Below are 16909 nucleotides of genomic sequence, written 5' to 3' on the forward strand. Positions count from 1 at the left end.
GCAATTCTCTTGCTTCAGCCTCCCGAGTAGCTGAGATTACAGGTGCCCACCACCATGCCCAGCTAATTTTTTTGTGTTTTTAGTAGAGATGGGGTTTCACCATGTTGGCCAGGGTGGTCTCGAACTTCTGACCTCAGGTGATCTGCCCTCCTTGGCCTCCCAAAGTGCTGGGATTACAGATGTGAGCGTCCACAACTGGGCCCATATTCTTTATTTTATTTATGTATGTATTTTTTGAGACAGAGTCTCGCTCTGTCGCCCAGACTGGAGTGCAGTGCTGCGATCTCGAACATGGCTCACTGCAACCTCCACCTCCCAGGTTCAAGCGATTCTCGTCCCTCAGCCTGTCGATTAGCTGGGATTATAGGTGTGCGCCACCTTACCCTGCTAAGTTTTGTATTTTTAGTAGTGATGCGGTTTCACCATGTTGGCCAGGCTGGTCTCGAACTCCTGGCCTTAAGTGATCTCCCCACGTTGGCCTCCTAAAGTGCCGGATTATGGGCCTAGCCCGTATTCTTGACAGCATTATTCATATTAGCTAAAAAGTAGGATAACACAAATAACAAATGTCTGTCAGCTAAGGCATAGATAAATAAAATGTATATCCATACAATGTAGTAGTATTCTGCCATAAAGAAGAATGAAGTACTAACACATGCTACAGCATAGATGAATCTTGAACACGTGTTAAGTGAGAGAAGCCAGACATAGTGGATCAAATACAAATCATAAGATCTTATCTATATGAAATGTCCAGAATAGGTAAATATATAATATAGAGATTAGTGGTTGCCAGGGACTGAGGGTGGGGAGTGACTGTTTCATCAGTTTGGGATTTCCTGTTGGGGTGATGAAAATGTTTTGGATCCAAATAATGGTGATAGTTATACAACATTGTGAATGTATTAAATGTCACGATGGCAATATTTATATGTATTTTGCCACAATTAAAAAATTATTTTATTCAATTATCTCACCTTGATTTCACATGAAAACATTTTGATGAAAAAGTATTTGAAGTCACATTATGTAGTGTAAAAGAGTAGAGGTTGGATTAAGGCAGACTGGGTTTTAAATGATCTCATCAGCTTGCTTTTTTTTTTTTTTTTTTTTTTTTTGATTAAGAGACAGGGTCTTGCTATGCTGCTTAGGCTGGTCTTGAACTCCTGGGCTCCAGGGATCTTCTCACTTCATCCTCCTCAGTAGTTGGGACTACAGGCGCAGGCCACCATGCCTGGCTGATTAGCTTTTTGGTCTCCAAGGATTAGTCTCTGAGGCTCCATTTCTTCAGCTGCAAAATGGAGATAATAATAGACCCTCTCACCACATCACTTATGAGTTGAGACACTCCATGCCCATATCAGCCCATTGTGAGCCCGTTGTGTTTTCCTGTATATCACTTGCACTAAAATTAGATAAGAGTGCTGAGTTTGGAGCTCTTGGACTCCCGTGAATTAATTGGCAGTCAGTGAAGGTCTGCTGTTTCCTAGCACTCTGCTCTGGGTACTGTGGCTTGTATTTAGGAATTTCTGTCCACTTGAGATACATCCATGAAATGTACATTATATTATGTGCCTTATATAGTGAGTGTTGAATTCTGTAGTCACTAAGCATACTTAGGATAAAGATGGGGTTGGTCAGTATAGGCTGTTGTCTTCAGAGACCCAGGAGGAACTGAAACTGCGCTTGCTAGCTAACTGGTGCAAGCCACTTTTCATGTTCATCTGTAAACACCCTACTTCCAGGATATTGATCTCCAGACTCCATGGAAATGTTTATTCTCATTAGTCCCCGTCCCTGTCCAAAGGTAGTTCTTTGCCTTGGCTTATACCGCTGAGTCCAGAGCAAACCCCACCCTCATCCTATGAGACTAGTAGGGTGTGGGAGTGCCTTTGATTCTTAAATCCACCACCATGGGTGCTGTTCTTGTTCCCTAGACCACAATTCTGCAGAAATTAAAAAACACTGTAGGCCTGGCATTGTGGCTCACGCCTGTAATCCCAGCACTTTGCCAAGGCAAGTGGATCACTTGAGCCCAGCCTGGGGATTATGATGAAACCCTATCTCTCTTTTTTTTTTTCTTTTTTTTTTTTTGAGACGGTGTCTCGCTCTGTCGCCCAGGCTGGAGTGCAGTGGCACAGTCTTGGCTTACTGCAGTCTCCACCCCCTGGGTTCAAGTGATTATCCTACCTCAGCCTCCCGAGTAGCTGCAATTTCAGGTGTGCGCCACATTGCCTGGGTAATTTTCCTACTTTTAGTAGAGATGGAGTTTTGCTATGTTGGCCAGGCTGGTCTCGAACTCCTGACCTCAGGTGATCCACCCGCGTCAGCCTCCCAAAGCACTGGGATTGCAGGTGTGAGCCACCACGCCCAGCCGAAACCCTGTCTTTATAAAAAATGCAAAAATTATCTGGGCCTGGTGACGCGTGTCTGTAGTCCCAGCTACTCGGGAACTGGGAGACAGTCACCGTTACTTAATGCTGATTTGCAGTTTTCCAATCACTTTCCACATTCCTGGCACTTTAGATAACTTTCCTAAGGTCGCATAGTGGCAAGTTTCAGGTTCGGGACTCCATCTAGGGCTTCTGACTCCCAGCAGTGCTCTGTCCCCTGCACTGCAGCCTATAATTACCTGAAGCTATTCAATACTGTGCACTGCTGCTGAGCCACCTGGATTAAGAATATTATGTGCAGCTGGGCCTCACACCTGTAATCCCAGCACTTTGGGATGCCGAGGCAAGCAGATCACTTGAGGCCATGAGTTCGAGACCAGCCTGGCCAACATGGTGAAACCCTGTCTCTACTGAAAATACAAAAATTACCCAGGTGGCCCACCTGCAATCCTAGCTACTCTGGAGACTGAGGCAGGAGAATTGCTTGAACCTGGGAGGTGGAGGCTGCAATGAGCCGAGATTGTGCCACTGCACTCCAGCCTGGGCAACTGAATGAGACTGCCTCAAAAAAAAAAAAAGGGCCGGGCACAGTGGCTCACACCTGTAATCCCAGCACTTTGGGAGGCCGAGGCAGGCGGATCACGAGGTCAGGAGATCGATACCATCTTGGCCAACATGGTGAAACCGCATCTCTACTAAAAATACAAAAATTAGCTGGGCATGGTGGCGTGTGTCTGTAGTCCCAGTTACTTGGGAGGCTGAGGCGGGAGAATTGCTTGAACCCAGGAGGCGGAGGTTGCAGTGAGCCAAGATCGCGCCACTGCACTCCAGCCTGGTGGCAGAGTAAGACTCCGTCTCAAAAAAAAAAAAAAAAAAAGAATATTATGTGCATGCAGTCTGCTTCATAGTGAAGTAAATGAAACAAACTTCAACCCTGTTGTTCTCTACTCATGCTTAGGAGAAGAACTGTAGTCATGAAGTGACAGTGGTCCTGTTTTCTAGAACTTTCTATGATGCAAAATCTGTTGGTGAGTAACTATTTCTCTCCTACAGTTATGTTTTTGTTAAGCTTCCCCCAACCCCACCCCAGCCATTTCCTTTCATTTTTTTCCTCGTTGCACTTTTCCACCCTTCCCATCTTTTCTGTTATGGGGACAGTGTAAAAGGGAAAGTAGCACAGTCCATTAGTGGATGCAAGAGGTCTGTGGGCTGTGATTCATCTTAAAACCAACTTAATAGATAGACAGTTGGCTGGGTGCAGTGGCTCACGCCTGTAATCCCACGACTTTGGGAGGCTGAGGTGGGCGGATCACCTGAGGTCAGGAGTTGAAAACCAGCCTGGCCAACATGGTGAAACCCCATCTCTACTAAAAATACAAAAATTAGCAAGGTGTGGTGGCATGCGCCTGTAGTCCCAGCTACCCAGGAGGCTGAGAAAGGAGAATCGCTTGAATTCAGGAGGTAGAGGTTGCAGTGAGCTGAGATCTTACCACTGCACTCCAGTCTGGGTGACAGAGTGAGACCTTGTCTCAAAAAAAAAAAAAAAAAAGACAGTTATCTTTATTTTTTTGTGATACAAATCTTTAACCCAGAAGAGGAAGCTGACAAAACTGAATTTCTCTTCTCAACCTGAACTACATACTCCGTTCTCTATTTCAGATGAATTTCCTGAAATAAACCGAGCCTCAATTCGACAGGATCACAAGGGGAGATTCTATGAAGACTTTTACAAGTATGTTTGGGTGCTTTGCTACACTTTTTATTTATTTATTAATTGTTTCTTTCCTAACTTAAAAATAAGTCAGCCTGGGCAACATGGCGAAACCCTGTCTCTACCAAAAATACAAAAAATTCGCCTCTTGTGGTCCCAGCTACTTGGGAGGCTGAGGTGGGAGGATCACTTGAGCCTGGGAGGTGGAGGTTGCAGTGAGCTGAGATCACACCACTGCACACCAACCTGGGAGAGAGTGAGACCCTGTCTCCAAAAAATAAATAAATAAATAAATAAATAAACCTTTTAATTTTGTAATTGTAATGATTTTAGATTTACGGAGAAGTTTCAAAGATAACACAGTTCCTGCATGGTCTTTGCTCTGTTTCCTCTAATATTAACATTTCATAACCAAGTTACATTTGTCAAAACTAGGTTAACATTGGTACATTACTGTTAAGGAAATTCAGATGTTTTTTAGGTTTTAGCACTCATGTACTTGCCGTCACCAAGATATCATGTTGCATTTAGACCTTCTAAATGTTTTATTGTGAAAAATTTCAACATTCAGAAAAGAAGAGCAAATAATATGAGCCCGTATACCCAATACCTGAATTTAACAGTTATTATTTTGTCATATTTGATTCATCTGTTTTTTTCAGTGCCATTGACTAAGTAAATTATCAATATAGTAATATTTTATTCCTATACATATTCAAAAAAGGCATTTTTATATCTGACCACAATATCATGATCATGTTTAACGTTATTATTATTATTATTATTTTTTGAGACACAATTTCACTCTCTCGCCCAGGCTGGAGTGCAGTGGTCATGTAAGCTGACTGCAAACTCCGCCTCCCAGGTTCAAGGGATTCTCGTTTCTCAGCCTCCCGAGTAGCTGGGACTACAGGCGCCCGTGACCACGCCTGGCTAATTTTTTTGTATTTTTAGTAGAGATGGGGTTCACCATGTTGGCCAGCCTGGTCTCAAATCCTGACCTCAGCTGATCCACCCACCTCGGCCTCCCAAAACGCTGGGATTACAGGCGGGAGCCACCATGCCTGGCTGACACCACTATCTAATTGAGATGATTATCAGATAGTAATAGTTACTGTTTTTACGGGACTTAGCATGAATGGGTTACTCTTCTAAGCACTTTACATGACTTGATTTATTTAAATATCACAGCATCCCTGTGGGATAAATACCGTTACCCCGTTTTACAGATGTGGAAATTTGGACACAGAGTTTCAGTAACTTATCCAAAGTCCACAAAATATTAAGTGGTGGAGCATGGACCTGACACAGTCAATCTAGTTCAGAGTCGATGCTTTTTGACCACTGTATTCCTCAACCTCATACAGATTATACTTTAAATTATTTGTTGATCTTTTGTTGGATCCTGTACCCCTAGGAGAATTTTATGAGAGTGATGGGCCATCTGCTGTACTGACACCTCCACTCATCCCCTTATGCAGATGAATTCTGCATTCCTCTAATTCAGTGAATTCCAGGAACCATGAGAGCTCTTCTGACTTAACAGTATATGCAGTTTTATCTGTATAATGAATATGAATTAATTTGAGCATAATCAGTTATACAAAATACTATATAAAGCATGAATATGAATATATGAATTATGAATGTAGATTTATAGGTGTATATGACTATATATTTTTAATATATGAAAGTTTATGTCATTAAAAAGTCATCCTCAACGTTTTTTAGATTGAGAGAAACTGGTTATCTTTTTCTTACTGCAAAAATAATACAGGTTCATTTTAGGAAAATCACAAAATAGGCCAGGCGTGGTGGCTGATACCTATAATCCCAGCACTTTGAGAGGCCGAGCCAGGCACATTGCCTGAGCTCAGGACTTTGAAACCAGCCAGTGCACCATGGAAAACCCTGTCTCTACAAAAAAATACCAAAACTTAGCTGGGTGCGGTGGTGCGCGCCTGTAGTTTCACCTATTTGGGAGGCTGAGGTGGGAGGCTCACTTGAGCCTGGGAAGTTGAGGCTTCAGTGAACCAAGATCATGCCACTGCACTTTAGCCTGGGTGACATAGTGAGACCCTGTCTCAAAAAAAACAAAACAACAACAGCAAAAGCACACCAGTATAGTTTAGTAGAGAGGAATTCAAAGCACACTCAATTCCATCTCCCAAATATAGTCTTCATTACTTTGGTGAATCAACCCCTATTATCTGTATTTAGGAGAAAAATTAGTTTTCATAGAGATGTGATCACACATTCCATGTGATTTTTTTTTTTTTTTTTTTTTTGAGATGGAGTCTCACTCTGTCGCCCAGGCTGGAGTGCACTGGTGTGATCTCAGCTCACTGCAACCTCTGCCTCCCTAGTACAAGCAATTCCCTGCCTCAGCCTCCGGAGTAGCTGGGATTGCAGGTGTCTGCCATCACACCTGGCTAATTTTTTTATTTTTAGTAGAGATGGGGTTTCACCATCTTGGCCAGGCTCGTCTTGAACTCCTGACCTCAGGTGATCCACCGCCCTCAGCCACCTAAAGTGCTGGGATTACAGGCATGAGCCACTGCGCCGGGCCTCCATGTGATTTTTTTACATGTTTTATTGTTTTTATTTCTTTTTGAGACAGTGTCTCACTGTCACCCAGGCTGGAGTGCAGTGGTGCAATCTCAACTCACTGCAAACTCCGCCTTCCAGGTTCAAGCAATTCTCCTGCCTCCGCCTCCTGAGTAGCTGGTGTGACAGGCACCTGCCACCATGCCTGGTTAATTTTTGTATTTTTAGTAGAGATAGGGTTTCACCATGTTGGCCAGGCTGGTCTCGAACTCCTGACCTCAGGTGATCCACCTGCCTTGGCCTCCCAAAATGCTGGCGTGAGCCACCACGCCTGGCCCATGTGGTTCTCTTTTTATGTTTTAAACCTTCATTTTCTTTCATTTCCTTTTTTTTTTTTTTTTTTTTTTGAGATGGAGTTTCGCTCTTGTTGCCCAGTCTGGAGTGCAGTGACACGATCTCAGCTCACTGCAACCTCCGCCTCCCGGATTCAAGCGATTCTCTTGCCTCAGCCTCTCGAGTAGCTGGGATTACAGGCATGTGCCACCACACCTGGCTGATTTTGTATTTTTAGTAGAGATGGGGTTTCTCCATATTGGTCAGTCTGATCTCAAACTCCCCACCTCAGGTGGTCCCCCCACCTCGGCCTCTCCAAGTGCTGGGATTACAGGCGTGAGCCACTGTGCCCGGCCATAAACCTTCATTTTCTATTTACTGTATCACAAATGCCAATCCATGTTAAACACACTGCTCCACAGTATCTTTTTTTTTTTTTTTTTTTTTTTTTTTTTTTTTTTTTTGAGGCGAAGTCTTGCTCTGTCGCCCAGGCTGGAGTGCAGTGGTGGGATCTTGGCTCACTGCAAGCTCTGCCTCCCAGGTTCACGCCATTCTCCTGCCTCAGCCTCCTGAGTATCTGGGACTACAGGTGCCCGCCACCACACCCGGCTAATTTTTTTTGTATTTTTTAGTGGAGACAGGGTTTCACCGTGTTAGCCAGAATGGTCTCTATCTCCTGGCCTCATGATCTGCCTGCCTAGGCCTCCCAAAGTGCTGGGATTACAGGCGTTAGCCACTGCGCCTGGCCCACTGTATCATATTTTATTTCTACATAGAAATTACATTGGGTTACTATTGTTGAAAATTGAGGTGACTTCCAGCTTTTCACTATTCTCAACAGTATTGCCAGTGAACATTCTTACAGATAGGTTTTTAAGCATATCCTTTAATTTTTATGATAAATTGCCAGAAATGGAGCCATTAGGTCAAAGGATGGTCTGTGTTTTCAAGGCTTTCTATTTGTACAGCCAGTGTATGCTCCAAAACCATTAAAGTAGAAGATCTTGTTTTCCTAGCAGCAATTTCTGTGTTCTCACCAACAGTGAGTGCTCTTTTTTTTTGAGATGGAGTCTCGCTCTGTCTCCCAGGCTGGAGTGCAGTGGCTCGATCTTGGCTCACTGAAACCTCCACCTCCTGGGTTCAAGCAATTCTCCTGCCTCAGCCTTCCAAGTAGCTGGGATTACAGGTGCCTGCCACCACACCCAGCTAATTTTTGTATTTTTAGTAGAGATGGGGTTTCACCGTGTTGGCCAGGCTGGTCTTGAACTCCTGACCACCTTATCCACCTGCCTCGGCCTCCCAAAGTACTGGAATTACAAGTATGAGCTACCATGCTCAGCCTCTTTTTTTTTTTTTTTTTTTTTTTTAATGCTTCTTTCCCAATTGGATTGGAAGAAAAGCAAGCTCACTGAATCTTTTTTTTTTTTTTTTGAGACAGAGTCTTGCTCTGTCACCAAGGCTGGAGTGCAGTGGGGTGATGTCAGCTCACTGTACTCCAATTACACTCTTTTTGAAACCTTGTAAAGAACCTGATGTTCTGTATGTAAAGTTGCTGTATTAGTCCATTTTCTCACTGCTGTAAAGACATACCCAAGACTGGGTAATTTATAAAGAAAAAAGGTTTAATTGACTCATGGTTCTGCATGGCTCAGGAGGCCTCTGGAAACTTACAATCCTGGTGGAAGGCGAAGGGGAAGCAAGGCATGTCTCACCATGGTGAAGCAGGAGAAAGAGCGAGCTCAGGGGAAACTGCCCCTTTTAAACCATCAGATATCGTGAGAACTCCCTCGCTATCACAAGAACAGCATGGAGGAAACCACCCCCATGATCCAGTCACCTCCCACCAGGTTCCTCCCTCGACACATGGGTATTACAATTTGAGATGCAATTTGGGAGGGGACACAGAGCCAAACCATATCAGCGTCTCAATATCTATTTTGTGATAATACTCTTTTCAGAGTGGTGGTGCAGAATGAGAGAAGAGAAGAATGGACTTCACTTCTCGTAACCATTAAAAAACTCTTCATCCAGTATCCAGTGTTGGTGCGACTGGAACAGGCAGGTACTGCATTCATGTAATAGATGGTGCGGCGGGGAAAGGAAGTGTAGGAGGGGTCTGGGAGACAGAGAAGAGATGTGTGCTTGTTTCTCTCCCATTGCCGTGTGTAGTTTCTGCTTTCGGTCAGGTTTCTGTTTCCAGTTGGATCCAATTGTACATTTCGTATGCCGTAAGTTCAACAGTGTCCCTAATACAGGGAGTGAGGCCTTGTGGAGCCAGATGCCTTCCTTTTTTTTTTTTTTGAGACAGAATCTCACTCTGTCACCCAGGCTGGACTGGAGTGGAGCAATTATACTGTAACTTTAAACCACTGGGGCTCAAGCAATCCTCCTGCCTCAGTCTCCCAGGTAGCTAGGACGACAGGCACGCACTACCATGCCCAGATAATTTTTTCATTTTTTTGTAGAGACAAGAGTCTCGCTGTGTTGACCAGGCTTGTTTCAAACTCCTCGTCTTAAGTGATCTTCCTGCCTCCACCTTCCAAAGTGCTGGGATTACAGGCGTGAGCCACCATGCTCAGCCGCCACTTATTTAAGAGTTCATCTTTCAGCCGGGTGCGATGTCTCATGCCTGTAATCCCAGCACAAGGCAGGCGGATCACGAGGTCAGGAGTTCAAGACCAGCCTGACCAATATGGTGAAACCCTGTCTCTACTAAAAATACAAAAATTAGCCTTGTGTGGTGGTGTGCGCCTGTAGTCCCAGCTACTCGGGAGGCTGAGGCAGGAGAATCACTTGAACCTGGGAGGTGGAGGTTGCAGTGAGCCAAGATTGTGCTGTTCCACTCCAGCCTGGGTGACACAGCAAGACTTCGTTTAAAATTTAAAAAAAAGTTCATGTTTCATGAGATGTTTTTCTTTCTCTTGCATGTTTTGCTTCAGAGGGCTTTCCTCAAGGAGATAATTCTACCTCAGCACAAGGAAACTACCTGGAGGCCATCAATCTGTCATTCAATGGTGAGTAAGGATGCCGGCCATGAGCCAGCATCTTGCCTACCACATGGCTATGTTACCGGAAAGGTGTCCTGATCCAGACCCTAAGAGAAGGTTCTTGGATCTTGCAGAGGAAAGAATTCAGGACGAGTCCACAGAATAAAGTGAAAGCAAGTATATTAAGAAAGTAAAGGAATAAAAGAATAGCTACTCCATAGAAAGAGCAGGGCATTCCCGAAAGCAAGAGGAGGAACACGTCCACCTTAGGTACAGTGGTGGTTTATATATAACAAAGCAAAAAGTCACGGGGGAGAGATGCTCTGCCGCAAGCACTCATGACAAAGGATTGTTCATCTTTGTGTAACTTCTGTCTTTCTCAAGAATCTATATTATTATCTTTAAAGTGAATCTTACTTTTTTTTTTTTTTTGAGATGGAGTCTTGCTCTGTCGCCAGGCTGGAGTGCAGTGACACGATCTCGGCTCACTGAAACCTCCCACTCCTGGGTTCAAGCGATTCTCCTGCCTCAGCCTCCAGAGTAGCTGGGATTACAGGTGCGCATCACCACGCCCAGCTAATTTTTATATTTTTAGGAGACACGGGGTTTCACCATGTTGGCCAGAATGGTCTTGATCTCCTGACCTCGTGATCCACCTGCCTTAGCCTCCCAAAGTGTTGGGGTTATAGGCATGAGCCACAGCGCCTGGCCTTTTTTTTTTTTTTAAATATACTTTAAATTCTGGGATACATGTGCAGAATGTGCAGGTTTGTTACATAGATATTCATGTGCCATGGTGGTTTGCTGCACCTATCAACCCATCATCTGCATTAGGTATTTCTCTTAATGCTATTTTGTTTTTTTTTTTTTCTGGGATGGAGTGTCGCTTTGTCATCCAGGCTGGAATGTAGTGGTGCAATCTTGGCTCACTGCAACCTCTGCCTCCCAGGTTCAAGTGATTCTCCTGCCTCAGCCTCCTGAGTAGCCCTCAGCCTCCTGAGCAGCTGGGACTACAGGTGTGCACCACCATGCCAGGCTAATTTTTTTGTTTTTAGTAGAGATGAGGTTTCACCGTATTGGCCAGGCTGGTCTCGAGCTCCTGACCTCGTGATCCACCTACCTTGGCCTCCCAAAGTGTTGGGATTACAGGCATGAGCCACCACGCCCGGCCTTTTTTTTTTTTTTTTTTTTTTTTGAGGCAGAGTCTTACTCTGTTGCTAGGCTAGAGTGCAATGGCATGATCTCCCTGCTCAGTGCAACTCCCAGGTTCAAGCGATTCTCCTGCCTCAGCCTCCCAAGTAGCTGGGATCACAGGCACGTGCCACCACACCCAGCTAATTTTTGTGTTTTTAGTAGAGACAGGGTTGTACCATGTTGGTCAGGATGGTCTCGATCTCCTGACCTCGTGATCCGCCCACCTTGGCCTCCCAAAGTGCTGGGATTTCTGGTGTGAGCCACTGCACCTGGCTGCAAAACTTACTCCTAAACTAAGAATGCTTTTGTTTTTAAGATATTGGGACATCAGGGCATTTCCTGGGTCTATTAAGTCCTGAGTCTGTTGGATAAACATTATTATCCTGTTCCCTTAACTGTAAACACCCTGTGACTAAGAATGTCTAATCTCCTAGGAATGCAGACTAGCAGGTGTGAGCCTCATTTCACCCAGCCCCTATTCAAGATGGAGTTGCTCTGGTTCGAAGGCCTCTGACAGCTATGCATGTCTCTTTATGAATGCCTGCAGACCCAGACCTAGGTGATGATGCCCCCACTCACCTACCCCCAAAATTAATTTAAAGCAATAGCTTCTCATTGGATGGTTGTAATGACCAACATTTAGCTCTTGGGTCTTCTGTTGGCCAGTTAATTTGGTAGTCATTTGCTTCTCATGGTCAGGAATTGGAAGGATCTTCCTTGGGTTCTTTGACTTACTCGAACTGTGTTATTATTTTCCACCCCATCCCTCAACTGCTTCTAGGTAATATTTTAAAAATCTACTTAAAAAATAAGAATTAAAATAAAAATTTTTAAAAATTAAAATCTACTTTAAAAAAAAATTACAAAAATAGCCAGGTATGGTGGCTCACAACCGTAATCCCAGCACTTTGGGAGGTTGAGGCGGACAGATCACTTGAGGTCAGGAGTTCAAGACCAGCCTGGGCAACATGGTGAAACCCTGTCTCTACTAAAAATACAAAAATTAGCCAGCATGGTGGCGCACACCTGTAATCTCGGCTACTCAGGAGGCTGAGACAGGAGAATCACTTGAACCTGGGAGGTGGAGGTTGTGGCGAGCAGAGATCACGCTGCTGCACTCCAACCTGGATGATAGAAAAAGACACTATCTCAAAAAAAAAATTTTTTTTTTTTTTAAATAAATAGGCTGGCTGCAGTGGCTGACACCTGTAATACCAGCACTTTCGGAGGCTTAGGCAGGGGGATCACCTGAGGTCAGGAGCTCAAGAGCAGCCTGGCCAACATGGCGAAACCCCATCTTTACTAAAAATACATAAAAAACTTGCCAGGCATGGTGGTGCATGCCTGTCATACCAGCTACTCGGGAGGCTGAGGCAGGAAAATCACTTAAACCTGGGAGGTGGAGGTTGCAGTGAGCTGAGATCGTGCCACTGCATTCCAGCCTGGGTGATGGAGTTAGACTGTCTCAAATAAATGAATAAATAAATAATAAATAAATAAAATTGTAAAAGTAACCATGTTACTAGAATTTGAATATGGAGAGGTATATCAAGTAAAAAATGATACTCTCCTCCTGCTCCCCAGTGTCAGTCCTCTTTTAAGGGGAACCATTGTTAGCAGTGTGGTATGATTATCCCGGCATTTATGTGTTAGCCGAAATATATTGTTTGCAAATAACAGAGATGTACTGATTTAGTTTAAACAAAAAGCGAAATTTACTGTAAGGATACAGAGGCTTAAATGGAGCAGCCAGGAAAGGCTCAAACACCATGTTGAAGAACCTTAGTGGCTCTGGGAACCATAGCAGCAGGAATTATGAGAGCCATATTTCAGCTTCCAGCAACCCTGTCTCTGCTCTCTGTTCAGAATTTACATTCCTGGTAGAGAGGGTCTGATCTGTCCAGCTCCAGTTAGGTGTCCATCTGCCACTGGCCAGAGGTGGAAGTGATGATACGCGTACACGTCACTATGTATATCATCTTCCCACATGTCTGTACCCAGGTGCTCGGGGAATTCTAGAGCATAATGTCTTCTATTAGTAAATCTTCTTGTCATATTGGAATATCACTGATTTTTCATAGTAAGAATCATAGAGGCTAGAAATAAAAAATGACTTGCCAGATTTACAAAGTCATCCCAAGATTTTGGTCTACTCTTTTAAATAGTGTCTTAAATTAATACTAATATAATCTAATTATATAATTAATATATATAATATTAAAATAATATATAATATATAAAATAATATAATCAAAGTTTTACTACAGATTCATTTATGGAAGGTTTAAATTAACAGCATGAATTTTTTTTTTTTTTTTTTTTTGAGACAGGGTCTTGCTCTGTTGCCCAGGCTGGAATGTAGTGGCACGATCTTGGCTCACTGTGCCTCTGCCTCCTGGGTTCAAGTGATTCTCCCATCTCAGCCTCCCACATAGCTGGGATTACAGGTGCACACCACCATGCCTGGCTAATTTTTGTATTTTTTGGTAGAGATGGAGTTTCACCATGTTGGCCAGGCTGGTCTCAAACTCCTGATTTCAAGTGATCCACCTGCTTTGGCCTCCCAAAGTGCTGGGATTTCAGGCATGAGCCACCATATCCAGCCCTCACAGCATGAAATTTGAGCATTTAAGGCTGCACAGGGCAAGTATGAGGCGTCAATGAGGGGTATTAACAAAGGTGACAGCGACTTATTCCTGTGGTCAAGTAGTTCTTAATATGGAAGAGAAAAGACAGATGCGTACACATTTAACTAGAATGTGGCAGTTGCTATAATAAAAATATGGGCAGAATGCTCTGAGAGTGTAGAGATGCTTGTCTGTGACAGGGTTCTGAAAAGCTGTAACATCATTATTGTGGAATTTTTGTTTTATTTCTAGTGTTTGATAAGCACTACATCAACCGCAACTTTGACCGAACTGGGCAGATGTCAGTGGTGATCACGCCCGGGGTGGGTGTCTTTGAAGTGGACCGCCTACTCATGATCCTGACCAAGCAGCGGATGATAGATAATGGTAATGCTTTCTGGTTTGTGCCCTGTCTCCACATGTTCCTAGCCTGATTTCCCCTTAGAACTGTGAGCTTCACTGACTTCTTAGAGTGTGAGGAGCTCTACATAGTGTTCTGTGTGTCACAACGTCTGTGGATGTCAATAGGTGTCAGGTGCTAAAATTTCATGGTCAAATCAGTTTGGGAAATGCTGGGTCATGCAAAGATAAGCAGGTTCCATAATGAGAGGTCTTCCTCAGTTTTTAACATGTTAGTGTAGGTTGTTTTTCTCTAAAGGTTGTATCAGGGTACTCTGAGTTCCCCAAACATATTTGGCACTAGAGAAGCCTTCCTGGAGGGATGATTTCAAGGGACCCATGTGCTGTCAGCCCATTTTCTTTCTTTCTTTTTTTTTTTAGATGGAGTCTTGCTCTGTCTCCCAGGCTGGAGTGCAGTGGTGTGATCTCGGCTCACTGCAAGCTCCGCCTCCTGGGTTCACACTATTCTCCTGCCTCAGCCTCCCAAGTAGCTGGGACTACAGGCATCCGCCACCATGCCCGGCTAATTTTTTTTGTGTTTTTAGTAGAGATGGAGCTTCTCCGTGTTAGCCAGGATGGTCTCGATCTCCTGACCTCGTAATCCGCCCGTCTTGGCCTCCCAAAGTTCTAGGATTACAGGCATGAGCCACCACACCCAGCTGCTGTCAGCCCATTTTCAGATGCACTATCAGGTCATCTAGTCCAGTCCTTCCTCCATGATGTGCCTCGTATCCCCAACTCAGCCCCACACCCCCCAATTTGATTTGTTTCATCAACAAGATGGAGTTGGGACGCTGAGGCAGTAGAATTGCTTGAACCCAGAAGGTGAAGGTTGCAGCGAGCCGTGATCTCACGCCACTGCATGTCAGCCTGGGCAGCAGAGCAAGACTGTCAAAAAAAAAAAAAAAAAAAAAGGAGTTTGGAAAGTAAATCCTGATGCCACTAAAGAAGCTCTGTTAAGTGATGTGGATTGTTTTACTTTTTACTGAGATATTACAAAGTTACTGTTCCTTTCTGGCCTTAAAAATTTAAACATGGAAGTTTGGTTGTCTTTTTTTAAACAAGTCATGACCTGTAGGACAGTCAAAGGCTAATTGTCAAGCACCGAATAATGATACGTTAGTAGGGCACTTGGAAAAGAGGAAACAGACAAAATGAATGTATTTACTTCTTTGTTGGATAGGCAGCACTATGAGATTATAAATCATACAATGGTAGGTTAGCTTTGCCTACTACCCAGTTAAATAACATGATTTATAGATAGGGACACTTGTCTCTGCCATTCCCTCCCCACAGTTCTTTTTGTCTTTTCTTTTTTTAGGAATTGGTGTCGACTTGGTGTGCATGGGAGAGCAACCGTTACATGCTGTCCCATTGTTCAAGGTAATTAGATTTCTAACTATACTCCAACTAAAGGCCAGTTGGAGTATAGTCAGAAAGAGAAAAATTCCAGGCGCTGTGGCATGCGCTTATAGTCCCACTTACTCGAGAGGCTGAAGTGAGAAGATCCCTTAAGCCTAGGAGTTTCGGTATAGTTTGCTATGAACATGCCTATGAATAACCACTGCACTCCAGCCTGGGCAGCAAAGCAAGACTCTATCTCTAAAAAAATTATTATTTTTGAGACGATGTCTTGTTCTTGTCCCCCAGGCTGGAGTGCAATGGTGCAATGTTGGCTCACTGCAACCTCTGCCTCCCGGGTTCAATCAGTTCTCCTGCCTCAGCCTCCTGAGTAGCTATGATTACAGGCGCCTGCCACCATGCCTAGCTAATTTTTGTATTTTTAGTAGAGACGGGGTTTCACCATGTTGGCCAGGCTGGTCTTGAACACCCTACTGCAGGTGATCCTCCTGCCTTGGCCTCCCAAATTGCTGGGATTACAGGCGTGACCCACAGCGCCCAGCCCTAAAAAATTTTTTTTAAAAACCTGAAAAACAGAAAAGTTAGAGCAGTTCCAAAACCTACTTGTTCTGTAGCTTATCTGTGCTCTCATTTTTCTCCTTGCAGCTCCATAATCGGAGTGCTCCCCGGGATTCTCGTCTGGGCGATGACTATAATATCCCTCACTGGATAAACCACAGGTGGGTGCAATCTCGATCAATAGTAGGTGATAAGCGTTTTGAACAGCTTCCTTGCCATTTTTCTTTAAATCTGTTAAGTTCTTATTATGGCATTAAACCTTTTGTTAAGAAAATGTGGAAACCAAGTTCTAACATTTGCTCAAAGCTCTGTACACACAAAGCAGTAGCAGTATCATAGGAACAGTCTATGGTGAAAAAGAATAAAAACAAAGTTTGAAGGACTTACTTCCTCTGCCGTTCCCATGTCCTTCTATTCCCAACTCCCACAGACTGTAGAAGACCAACATTTGTACCTGACCTCCTTCGGCTCTAGAGAAGTCCCCGCGCCTCTTTACATGGAATCCTGGTGATTCCAGCTCAGGGATGGCTTTTCTCATCCCTCTGCCAGTGCCAGTGCCTCATCTTTTTGAACTATGTCACTAATCTTATTCCACCTACCCTTCTCCTGAAAATGCCTATTTTCTTCCAAGATCCAACTCCAGCATCTCTCTTTTATGAATTCCTCCTGTGCTGCCCTGATAGCTAACAGCCACTTTTTCTTCAGTGCTTCCAGAGCATTCTATCCTTCTCTGGGTTGTCTTTCTTTCTTTCTTTTTTTTTTTTTTTAAGACGGAGTTTCACTCTGTCACCCAGGCTG

The 16909-nt window shown here is 44.0% G+C and overlaps 1 protein-coding gene across 20 annotated transcripts in view; it reads left to right on the forward strand.

Annotated features, from left to right (window-relative positions):
- The window catches only part of DEPDC5 (DEP domain containing 5, GATOR1 subcomplex subunit), a 155484-nt gene that overhangs the window by 35008 nt on the left and 103567 nt on the right, over positions 1 to 16909 (forward strand). For 19 of the 20 annotated variants that reach the window (XM_031005537.3, XM_031005531.3, XM_019018725.4 and 16 more), the window contains exons 11-17: positions 3352 to 3421; positions 4053 to 4125; positions 8943 to 9046; positions 9924 to 9998; positions 14045 to 14179; positions 15513 to 15574; positions 16199 to 16272. In XM_031005537.3, the coding sequence (XP_030861397.1) occupies positions 3352 to 3421; positions 4053 to 4125; positions 8943 to 9046; positions 9924 to 9998; positions 14045 to 14179; positions 15513 to 15574; positions 16199 to 16272 (593 nt within the window). Of the gene's footprint in view, positions 1 to 3351; positions 3422 to 4052; positions 4126 to 8636; positions 8852 to 8942; positions 9047 to 9923; positions 9999 to 14044; positions 14180 to 15512; positions 15575 to 16198; positions 16273 to 16909 lie in introns of those variants that run through there. The other variant, XM_063704683.1, reaches the window with a different exon arrangement.

Source organism: Gorilla gorilla, chromosome 23 (assembly GCF_029281585.2).
Source record: "Gorilla gorilla gorilla isolate KB3781 chromosome 23, NHGRI_mGorGor1-v2.1_pri, whole genome shotgun sequence".
Classification (NCBI taxonomy): Eukaryota; Metazoa; Chordata; class Mammalia; order Primates; family Hominidae; genus Gorilla; species Gorilla gorilla.